Here is a 12,560-nt window from a genome sequence, read left to right as displayed (position 1 = left end):
TGGGGGATGTGAGAATTGCCTGCATGGGCTCACCCTGACAGAAATTCCCCTCAGAGAAGTCCAGGAGATGTTTCCACAGGAAATCTGGATTGTCAGGAGAGGCAAACACGGTTAACAATGAAAATGATCTGCTGGACAACATTTCACAGGCTCATGGATGACCAGAGGACATTGATCCCTATATATATTCCTATATATTTCCTATATTCCACCTATATTCACAGGAAAATTGGTCCCAAAGTTGAAAAGAAGCTGCTGCTGCTTGTGCAGAGGGGTTTTGGGGTGACAATCAGCTGGTGACAATCAGAGAAGTCCAGGAGATGTTTCCAGAGGAAATCTGGATTGTCAGGAGCAGGCAAACATGGTTAACAATGAAAATAATGTGGTGGACAACATTTCACAGGCTCATGGATGACCAGAGGACATTGATCCCTAATGAAGTGACTTCATTAACACTTGAGGGAGTGCTGAGGCAGCCCTGCCCCAAGACATCCACAGCCCCTCTGGGCAAGGCTACAACAATTGGTGTTTATTGAAATCTGGCACTGATTTGGCCAGCAGCAGAATTTCCTCTCCTATAAAATTTGATTTGATTTGAACAAGCACTCATATACTCTTGGGCTGAGATGCACATTGTAGAATTTATGGTCTTAATTAGAATTAAGTTCATCAGTGTGTCTGTGTTGTGTAATGTCTTATTCTTCACATGAGAATAACAGAAAGCATCTTGAACTGCCTATTCATTCTTCTTTGTGACAAAGTAAATTGGAATGGAAGAGATTTAATGCCTGAATTTCATTACTTCTCCTTTACTGGAGATTTTTTCTTCAAAGGAAGAAGAGTCAACGGAATTTGAAACTCTTTCTAGAAGAGAACTGCTTCTCCAAATAAAGATTTTACAGCTTCAGTCTAGCAAAATGTTGGGGTGCTGTGCTCATCATTAGCTAAAATTACTCTAAAATCTTAAATAAAGTACAATTTGACATCATTTACCACCAGAGCACAAATCAAAACATTATTTTGTACTCCTTGTTTAGGTGCTGACCTAACCAGGACAGTGAAAATGAGGCATGAAGAAGAGCAGGGCACCTCTGAACTGGGCTGCAACTGGATTCTTATTAAAAAAGAGAAGCCCAAAAAGCCCAGAATCCCCCTGTGGGAGAGAAGGGCTGATACTGATCACATCACTGATCAATACTGCTCACAAAGAGGAAAACCAGCCAGCAATTACTGTCTGCAATATTATTGCTGAAGAACAGAGTGCACATTAATGCTGCTCCAGGTTTAGTCCAGGTTCTTCTTGCAAAGCCTCTTCCCCTCACATAAAAAGTGAGGAGATCATAGATTTATTCCTATTAGAGATTATTATTGACATAGATTATTATAGATCAGAGATTTATTCCTATAATAGATTATTATAGACATAGATTATTATAGATCAGAGATTTATTCCTATAATAGATTATTATAGACATAGATTATTATAGATCAGAGATTTATTCCTATTATAGATTATTATAGACATAGATTATAATAGATCATAGATTTATTCCTATTATAGATTATTATAGACATAGATTATATTATAGATCAGAGATTTATTCCTATTATAGATTATTATTGACATAGATTATTATAGATCAGAGATTTATTCCTATTATAGATTATTATAGACATAGATTATTATAGATCATAGATTTATTCCTATTATAGATTATTATAGACATAGATTATTATAGATCATAGATTTATTCCTATTATAGATTATTATAGACATAGATTATTATAGATCATAGATTTATTCCTATTATAGATTATTATAGATCAGAGATTTATTCCTATAATAGATTATTATAGACATAGATTATAATAGATCAGAGATTTATTCCTATTATAGATTATTATTGACATAGATTATATTATAGATCAGAGATTTATTCCTATTATAGATTATTATTGACATAGATTATATTATAGATCAGAGATTTATTCCTATTATAGATTATTATTGACATAGATTATTATAGATCAGAGATTTATTCCTATTACAGATTATTATAGACATAGATTATTATAGATAAGAGATTTATTCCTATTATAGATCATTATTGACATAGATTATTATAGATAAGAGATTTATTCCTATTACTTTCCATTTTATAGTTTCAGGAGATGGACTGTGACATTTTACACAGAGATTTAAACTCTATCAATGTTTTGACACTAAGACAGCAATTGAGCTAAAAAAAATAACCTTAATCGTAAATTAATTTGTGCCTGACCTCATGAAGAGACATCAAAAAATAACCCTATGAAAAAATAGATATAAACCAACAAAGCCTGTTGCTAACCCAAATGTCATTGTTCCATTTCTTTCAGTGTTTTTTTTCCCCATATATTTGACATTTCAAACAAAAATGATAACTAGATACCAACCAACTGTCCTTCTCTCCAAAAAAGCAAATGTCTGCACAAGCCCCTCCCTGCCCTGAAGGGACAAACTCACATTTCTTCAGCTATCTCATGAAACAGGAGTATTTGTGCATATCACTCTCTGATGTCAGTCCCAGGAAGATCATTTGAATATAATTCATGAGAATAATTGAAATTATCATTGAAGGTATCAGGGGAAAGGCAAGGAGCTCATGTTTTGGTAGCACACAGAGGCACCACTTTACTTCTAAACCCTTCCAAAAGCAGCAAAAGGCATCAGCAGAAAAAACCAAAAAGCAAAACCATTGTTCAAAGAGCCAGGAAACATTACTTGATAAATGAAGAAAAATGATGACACTAATCGACATCATGAGAAAACTCCAAAAGACAAAAAGAAAGAAAACAAATTAAATCTCTTAATCTCTTAAGAAAGAAATTCCAGGGCAGGCCTGAATCTGTCAAAATTAATTTCTCCAGAAATGCACCAGATTAAAAACATGAAGGAAAACAAAAAAGCTCACAGTCACAGAAAAGTCTCAAATATTAATTTTGGGCTACCCATCAGTAATGATTTCTTTAAGAAGTTTTCATAACACCAAATAAAATTACATTCTGAATAATACTTGGCTAACAGAGCAAAACTGCCAAGTTAGAGAATTTGCTGTTACAATATTGTTGTAGCTGGGTTTTTCTGTTTTGCTTGAGGTTTTTTTTTTGGCTCTTCATATGTTATTGTTTCAGCATCAAATACACTGCATAATATAATGCAGAATCAGAAACAAGCAGGATATTTTTAATAGAAAAGCACACTGGAAATTCTGAATTTTCTTCCAAATTAGGACAAGCACCAAGTTCCTTTTTCATACCAACTGCTTATTCTGCAGCTAAGACTTGTTCCTCAAGAAATGCCTGAAAAATGCTCAGGCACAAACCTCAGAGAAGTCTAGAAATTATAAAAATTGAGTTGTCTGTATTTTCTCTGAGTATTTGATTAGCATGAATCCTTTTTTTTTTTTTTTTCATTCATTAGGATTGTTTGGGATGCAGAAGAAGGATTTTGGAAATGCCAAAGAGGCCTCATTCACTGACTGCAAGAACTTGTCACAGAAACTACAGACACCCCACTTTTTGTGAGAGACAGAAACTTGAGATACAACATCACTGAAGCAAAAAGTAAAATTTATTATTTCACTGTTGTTATTTTACTGAAGTAAAATAAGACAGACATAATGACCTGCTGGCACCACACCTGACCTTTCAATTCACATTCAAATATAGGAACTCTGCTACAGATTTGATTTTTTTTTCCCCAAAGCTCTTTATGACCCTCTTGGATTGCAGCTTCTACCCCTTCCAGTTTTTTAATCAGAAAACCAAGTGAAAATTTTATTTCTGACGTGTGTTTTATAACCTTTTTTCATCCTGATGAAAGCAGGAAGTGCAGTAAAGCATCCAAGTAATTCAGGAATTGAAATACAAAATAAGAAAAGTATATTTATTTACACTTGTGTCTCATTGCAGAGAGCAGTGAGTGGAGCATATCAGCAAAGCTGTGAATTAGGGGGAGAAAACTTTGAATTAGAAATGTTATGTGAATGAGGAGGAGAAAACTTGAGATTGACTTAAAAATTTCAGAGGAAAAGCATCTTTACATCTATACATTGTATACATCTATACTATATTATATTATATTAATAATATATAATACAAGATGTATCTATATTATATTGTATTATACTGCATCATATTACATTAATTATATTAATATAATCAATTATATTATATTATATTATATTATATTATATTAATAATATATAATACAAGATGTATCTATATTCTATTCTATTCTATTCTATTCTATTCATCTATATATTAACCCTTTGTAGGGTTAATCTGGAGCATGTGGGGAGCAAAGCACTTGGGTTTAGGGATGCATTGATATGGAACAGTGCTGGGCAGCCCAGCCAAGCTGTGACCTGGAAATTATTCACTTTTCTGCCTCCAACTCCACACCCCAGCCCTGATGAACAGCCCAAGGATGCTCAGGCTGCCTCTATTTCAAGCCCAGCCATTAAACCTGACTGCAGGGTGAGCAAGGGTCAAGTTTAGAAGCTGAGCTGTGCAGAAAGGAGCCTGAGTGATGTGGAAACCAGAAATTCTGAGCTTCCATCAGCTCAGGCTGAGCTCCCCAGATGAACAAATCCAGGGCAAACAGGGCTGAGTGCTGACAGGGGAGTTCCCCACAGCTCCCCTGGCCCTCCCAGCCTGGGGCAGCACAGCCTGCTGCCCAAGCTGCACAGAAAGATCCAACTGGGGAAAAAAATGAAAAATAAAGGTTCCAGAGAAGCCAAATTAAAGGCAGATGTAGAAGGAGCAGATGCCTGAAATGGGCAGTCAGTTCAGGACAGGATAGGAAAGCTTGGTGGTGTTATTTATTAATTGTCATGCTAAGGGAGTCACAGGGAACATTTGTGATTTAAGAAATAGGTGTTGTGTTGACTAAAAGTCCTGCAATTTGTATCAACTTTAAACCCATTTAAATCTATTAAAATTCTAAACATATTTTTAAAAAATGTACGAAATGTTTAAGTTAATTAAGTTTTAAATGTATCAAAACTATGAAGATATTTAAATATGTTAAAAGATTATGGTCAACAGCACAGCCCTGGAATAGGAATTAAATAGTGCAAGTAAAAAAAGATTTTCACTAAGTGAAAGTTCTCTCATATCTTACTGCAAGTTGTGTTCCTTAAATCTGGGCAAACACACTTGGTGCTAATAATGTGGGGGCAGTTTTTGTGGAAATTCAGGCTATATATCCAAAAATGTTGTATTTAACAGTCACTCCTACAGAACATGCACAACTTATCCAGATTCTCTTTTATGCAAACTCAATACTTAGAAAAAAACACTCTCATGAAAGCACTTTTACACACACATCACGACAGCAGCAAAGCATTTAGGTGAACTAAAACTAAAAAATATTTTAAAAATTTGAAACATAAGAGCAGCACAACACTTTTTCTGACCACACCAAAACACTCTTGGCAAAATGTTCAATGAAAAGCTCTGAGTGAATGCACATTTTAACAGAGAACCTTTTAAAAACAAGCACAAGATTGAGTGGTTCCCCTATCAGATGCAGGTTTATTAGGGAAATATCAGGGATTTATACATGGAATTACAACCCAATGATGATGTTACTGGGTAAATAAGAGGTTGGATGACATCTAACTTTACAAGTCTATTTTCTTTATAGTTCTGGATAGATTTTACTAGACAGGAGGAAAGGAAAATCTGCAGTTACCAGAAGCCATTTCATGGCCTCTAAATGCATCAATAATCCACAAAATCTCTCTGAGTGATGAAAAGCAGATAATTTCCCAGCAGAAAAATGAAACATTCCCATCCCAAAGCAGGCCATCCACACCTGGTGAAACCTCTCAGTGCTCTTGCTGCAGTCTTTAGGGTGTATTGAGAATATCTCAAACCAAAGAGCACCAACCTTCAAATCCAATGGCTCCATTTTAGGGAACATTCTGCCAAGAGCAGCTCCAAAGCAGCCAAAAACCCAAAAAATCATTTTACAGACTCTCACAATCCCCAGCTGCAGCGTGAGAAAAAGGAGCTCAAAATACAAGAGAAAAGGAGCTCGAGACAGGAGAGTAATTCTGCAGAAAAGATATTAAAAGCACTCTCTTGTGCACTTCAAAAATTGAAGAATTGCCCCAGATGATGACCTGAGAGACTTGTGAAGGAGCACAAAACAACCAGAGCCAAAATGTAATGATTTGCAGTGGCAAAATGTAACAAAGAGCTGGTTTTTAACCCAAAGCAAGCAGGGCTGCTCCAGAATCTCCATAAATAATCTGCCTTTGCCATTCAGAAACACAGACTCACCAAGACTGTTCAACTGCTTTACAAGATGGATTTCCCCAAAAATGCAGCAATCCTAGAGGGAAGAACCAAGCAAGCTCCCTGGTTTGATGGCAGTCATCCTAATTTGAAAGCATGAGCTCTGCAAATACTTTGTGTGTCACATTTTCTATCTCTGAGCAGTGATTTCATGGCATAAGCTTCGCTAAAATACCCCAGGATTTTTGGAAAGACACAAATTCTGGGTTTGAAGCAAAACTTTGGACTTCAATAGGTTGCAGTAAGTCCCACCAGACTCTGCATTTTGTAGAGAATATCTAAAACCTCATTAACAAACACCTATTGTGAAGCTGCCAAAGGCATTTATGGATTAATACCTGCTAAATAATACATTAATAATTTTAATTGTTCTTAAATTTTATGGTAGCAAGCTGAAAGTCACTGAAAGTCAGGCCTGGCAATCAGACTTTAATTATTACTACTGTTAATGATGGCAGGTGGTAAAGGGTGCTTGTTTTTCCTTCTTGGATCCCTCTCATATATATATATATATATATATATACATATATATATATACATATATACACATATATATACACACATATATATACATATATATAATATATATAATATATAGAGAGAATATATATATATAAAATATATATAAATATATATATATATAAAAATAAGAAGGAGATATATATATAAATATAAAAGAGGGATTAAAAGAGGGATATAAATATATATATATTTATATCCCTCTTTTCCTCTTTTATATTTATATACATATATAAATATATCTCCCTCTTTTCATATATATATATATCTATATATATATATTTTTATATATATTTTTATATATATTTATATATATTTTTATATATATATATATATTTATATATATTATATATATATATTTATATATGTATATATATATACATATATATATATACATATATATATATATGTATATACGTATACATATATATATATACGTATACGTATATATATATATGTATATATAAAATATATATATATATATTTTATATATACATATATATATATCTATATATCTCCCTCTTTTCACATATATATATATATCTATCTCCCTCTTTTCATATATATATATATATATATATATATATATATATATATATATATATATCCCTCTTTTCATATATATATATATATATATATGAGATAGATATACCTAAAAATTTTTTCTAGGTATACATATAAGCTAGATATACCTAGAAATACCTAGAATTTTTTTCTGGGTATGCCCATGCTGATGTCAGACTGCATTAGGTATTTTACAGTTGTTTCCAGCATGTTCTACAATTATTTTTCCAAGGTTAAACATGAAACAGAGAGCCAAGTCCTCGTGATCCACCCCAAACTTTCTTAAGAACCCCTGTGGAGCCCTTGCCAGCTGAAAAAACAGCTGCAGCACTTGCACAGGCTGCAGGGACTGAATGATCACTGCTTCAGAAGCATCCCTGGGACACAGCTGTGACAAAATGCAATGGTGAGGTACAAGGGTAGAGATATTGGCAGAGGGAGGAGGGAACACAAATCACTGTTAAATATAATATTAGGAGACAGCTGTTTGATTTTTTATGGAACACAACTCAATATTGGGTTGTTATCACCAGTGCTGCTGTCCATGAGATCAAACATCCCCAAGTTTCTGCCCACATTCCATTTTTTGTCACTAGACAGGTAAACAGCATTTCCCCCCCATATCATAATCCATCAAGCAGCATAATTACATTTTAATTGACCTAAAATTGCAATTAAATTCCTCACAGCACACAACCCAAGTCACCTGTTTCCTTTAAAAATAATATTTAAAGACTCAGATAAAGTTACAGTTTATTTAAGAGAATGTCTAAGTCATTGTGTCAATCATTCTGTAAATGAAATTCCACTGCTTAATTCTATCATTTGATCACATGATTAATTAACATCCAAATGTTATTTGCTTACCTCAGCAGCCTGTGTCTCCTGGTGTAATAAAGTCAGACCTGTCAAGTCTTCCAAGAAGGAATGTGAAGAATTAAAAACTTTGGCTAGGAAATTAAACCCTTCTCGTTCATACTGCTCAAGGACCTGCCAAATAAACACACAGAGAAATATTTCAAATGTAATGCCCAGAATCTGATTCATCCTCATATTTGGCTCACAAAATAAAAGCAGATTCTTTCTGAGCACTCAGAAAATGCCTGGATACTGCAAACAGGTAAAAATGACCGAGAATAAAACAGTAATTTTTGCCAACTCAATCTCTACAGTGAGGAAAGGTGGAAGCAAGAGGGAAGAGAAATGGCTTAAGTATTAATTATATTAAGTATTAATTAAATAATAAGATGTCCTGCTTTAAATACATTTTTATGACAGATGATAGGGCAAGAAGGAAAACATAATATATATATAACATAAAATATAATTCTATATAAAATACAATATATATATAAAATCAAATGTAATTATACATAATATAATTTAAATAATTATATCATATAAATTATATTATATATATATTATACTATAATATAATTTATATATAAATATATACATTTATATATATTTCTAATATTATATAATATTAGAATATTATATTATATATTTATACAATATATATTATATTATATATATTATATATAATATGTATTATATACTATATATTATATAGATATAATATAATATTTCTAAATATTATATTATTTACCTAAAATATTATTTTTATACATTGTATTATTATCTATATATAATACATAATATATTGTTATATTATATTTATATTATTGTATAAGATATACAATATCTTATACAATAATATAATAATAATATCAATATATTGTATAAGATAGCATTTATATGTCATATTATATATAATAAATTATATAATAAGGTTTAAGATTTCCTGCTTTAAACACATTTTTAATGCTAGATGATAGGGCAAGAAGGAAAACTTGGCTGCACAGCCATGAAAGGAGCATTTGAGTGCCACAAAACACAGTAAAAGCCTGTTCCAATATCAGGGCAGGGAAAGAACCGTGCTGGGACAGCCTGGACAATTCCCTGAGAAGGTGCCCAAGCCCAACACCCCCCAGCCTCCAGAGATCCATGATCCTGAGGCTCTTGAATCTTTATTTTTCTGCCTTAATTTTCCCAGTTCAGTTTTCATTTGGACAATTTTACAAGAACTGTGAGGTTTTAGTTTCTATTCCTCTAAAGACCTGAGCATGTAGAAGTTTATTTCAGCCTTAGGGAAGGAGTTGCCAGGCTGATTTCAAGGCAGGGAGATGCAGATTGAGGGAAGGGAATTTAAATATCAAACATGACCCCAATCCTACACATTTTGGGACAGCAGGCAAGCAGAAAATGGAAGGAACTTATGCCTGAGCAATCCCAGGATCCATTGTTTCTTTATTTTTGTTCCAAGTTCTCATCATGTCATCCAAACAGAACTTTTCCTGCAGAACCTCAAGCAGCAGAGCAGGATTTATGCAGGAACCTCAAAACCAAACATTTAAACAGAAAGGAGCAGAATGTGTGACAGGGAAAGGATCACCAGGATCACCCTGGATCCAGCAAAGGCAGGATTTTCACAAGAATGGAAATACTCCCATCAGAATCCATCAAATCACAATTACTCTCACAACAATCTCACTCCTTCCCAGTTTAACAATTCCTAATGGTCTCAAACACCCAATTCATTGAGAAAAGTGTGGGAACTTGCCCAGCCCAACAACATTCTTCAGCAAAGCACATCCCATGAGCTCTTACATTGGAATTCAGGCTCGTTACAAACCACATTTATACCTAGCTGACAGGATTCTAAGCTTACTGATAAAAATAGACTGGGATCCTCACTCAGCTCTTCATGCAAAACTATCTAATGCAGAATTAGGTTTCAAAAAACACAACCAGAAACAACTGAAACACAACTATTAAATGGAAGACAGATAGAAAAGGTGATTATCAAACGTTTGGCACCTTCCTGACCACACTTATTCTTCTAAAATAATCAAAATTAGCACTTCTCATTCTTTTCCTGAATCTACAGAAATTGTTCTTCATCCTCTAAAGATTTCTTTTGCCATAGGGGTTTGGTGTGTGTGTGCAATGACTGATAAATAGAATCACGAATTAAAAAAGAAAAAAGGATTAAAAAACCCCAATATTGGGAGCATTTATTTGTATTTTTCGTGTGTTTTTTATTCCTGAGATAAATGAAATAACATGAACATTCACAATGCAACACAGAGAACCGAGCAACTTCAGCATTTTTGGAGATGTGTCCTCTCAATATTATCCACTAAATATGGTGGGGTTGCACTGTGGATTTACACATTCCATGAGAATTCTGGGTTTCAAAACCCCACTAAAACAACCCAAGTGCTGCAGTCTCTTGCACAGGCACCAATTTCTAAGCCTGGAGTGTGTTCACAGCCCTGGCTGGGGGAATTCCTCACCCTGGCAGGGGTTTTTGGCCTTTTGGCTTTTTTCCCCCCCCCAAAATTTTTGGAGGAACCACAAAAGCAAATTAAAATGTATATATAATGACACAAATTAAAATTTATATTATATATAATACAGATGTATAACATAATTTATATACTATAATATTTATAAATATGATATTGTTTCTATATTATATTATATATATAATTTATATATATTACATTATTTATACATATTATATAATATCTATTGTTATATTATATTTATATTATCATATAATATATACTATATGCAATAATATATACAATATAACAATACATATAATATGGTATTATATTATATCTATATTATTATATTATTTATTATTTATATATTATTTTATATAAAATTTAGATATATTATAAATTATATAAACGATTATATAAAAACACAGTAAATTACCTTAATATTATTACATATATTAATAACATTAACGAACTATTAATAAGGTCACAGATCCAGGAGTTGCAGGTACATTATCTTTAGATTTTTTTTTTGTACTGGTGTACATTAACCTGACCAAATCTATTGCTAAGGAATGATTTAAACATTTCTCTTCCCACTGTGTGGCAGACATCTTCCATGGTGCCACAATGGTAAATTCAGGTTTGGGTAACAAATCTGACCATACACACAGGATCTTAAAAACCTGAAGCACAAGAATAAAGAACATTTTTTTCCCCTAGCAGCAACCACAGAAGCCTGAAAAGCTGCATTAAAAAGTGGACTTGCTGATTCTAATGATTTGTTTTTTACAACGAGGCCGGCCTGCTGAATGGAAGTATTTGTTCAATCGTTTAAAATCCAGAATTCCAGGCACATGAGCCAACAAATGCCACATCAGAGAGGCAAAAAAGCACCTGCAGCAGCACGTGTGCTGCCTGAGCAGGCACCACTGAAGGAGACACCCACTATAATGAAACCCTTTTGATAGAGGCAGTGACTGGGTGCAGCCATGATATTTTCTGAAAAATCCCTTTGCCAGGATTGTTCCTCCTGAGAAGCTGAGAGGCCTCAGGAACAAACTGTACCCAATGGTTATCTGCTGCTGTGGAATGCAACAGGTGCAGCTGGGATTGGGCTCATGGGGTTGTTTCTAATCCATGGCCAATCACAGCCCAGCTGGCTCGGACTCTCTGAGAGTCACAAGATTTTATCATCATTTCATTCCTTTCTTTTCAAGCCTTCTGATGAAATAATTTCTTTTACTCAGGAACAAAATGCAACCAATGGTTATCTGCTGCTGTGGAATGCAACAGGTGCATCTGGGATTGGTCCCATGTTGGTTGTTTCTAATTAATGACCAATCACAGTCTGGCTGCCTCAGACTTTCCAGTCAGTCACAAAATTTTATCATGTCATTCCTTTCTTTTCAAGCCTTCTGATGAAATAATTTCTTTTATTCTTTTGGTATTGTTTTACTATATCATTTTAATATAATAGACATAATAAAATCATAAATCAGCCTTGTGAAACATGGAGTCAAGCTTCTCATCTCTTCCCTCATCCTGGGACCCCTGTGAACAGCACCACAACTGGGAGAACATTTTGTCACCCTCAGGGACTTTATTTCCCAAATGAGATGATGGAAACCCCAGTAGCACAAAAGGAACTCCACAAACTGCCCACCTCTAACCTTTCCTCCCCAAATTCAGGAGCAGCTTTTCTCTGATAAATAGAACAGGGCACAGGAATATTTTTTTTTTCTCTGATAAATGCAACAGGGCACAGATTTGTTCAGC

The 12,560-nt window shown here is 33.7% G+C and overlaps 1 protein-coding gene across 1 annotated transcript in view; it reads right to left on the bottom strand.

The window, feature by feature from the left end:
- Positions 1 to 12,560, bottom strand: part of ATG7 (autophagy related 7) — a 91,401-nt gene that overhangs the window by 44,950 nt on the left and 33,891 nt on the right. The window contains exon 18 of the mRNA XM_066558317.1: positions 8,299 to 8,421. Within this exon, the coding sequence (XP_066414414.1) occupies positions 8,299 to 8,421 (123 nt within the window). The remainder of the gene's footprint in view (positions 1 to 8,298; positions 8,422 to 12,560) is intronic.

Source organism: Molothrus aeneus, chromosome 12 (genome assembly GCF_037042795.1).
Source record: "Molothrus aeneus isolate 106 chromosome 12, BPBGC_Maene_1.0, whole genome shotgun sequence".
Taxonomy (NCBI): Eukaryota; Metazoa; Chordata; class Aves; order Passeriformes; family Icteridae; genus Molothrus; species Molothrus aeneus.
This window is presented reverse-complemented; position numbering and strand designations above follow the sequence as displayed.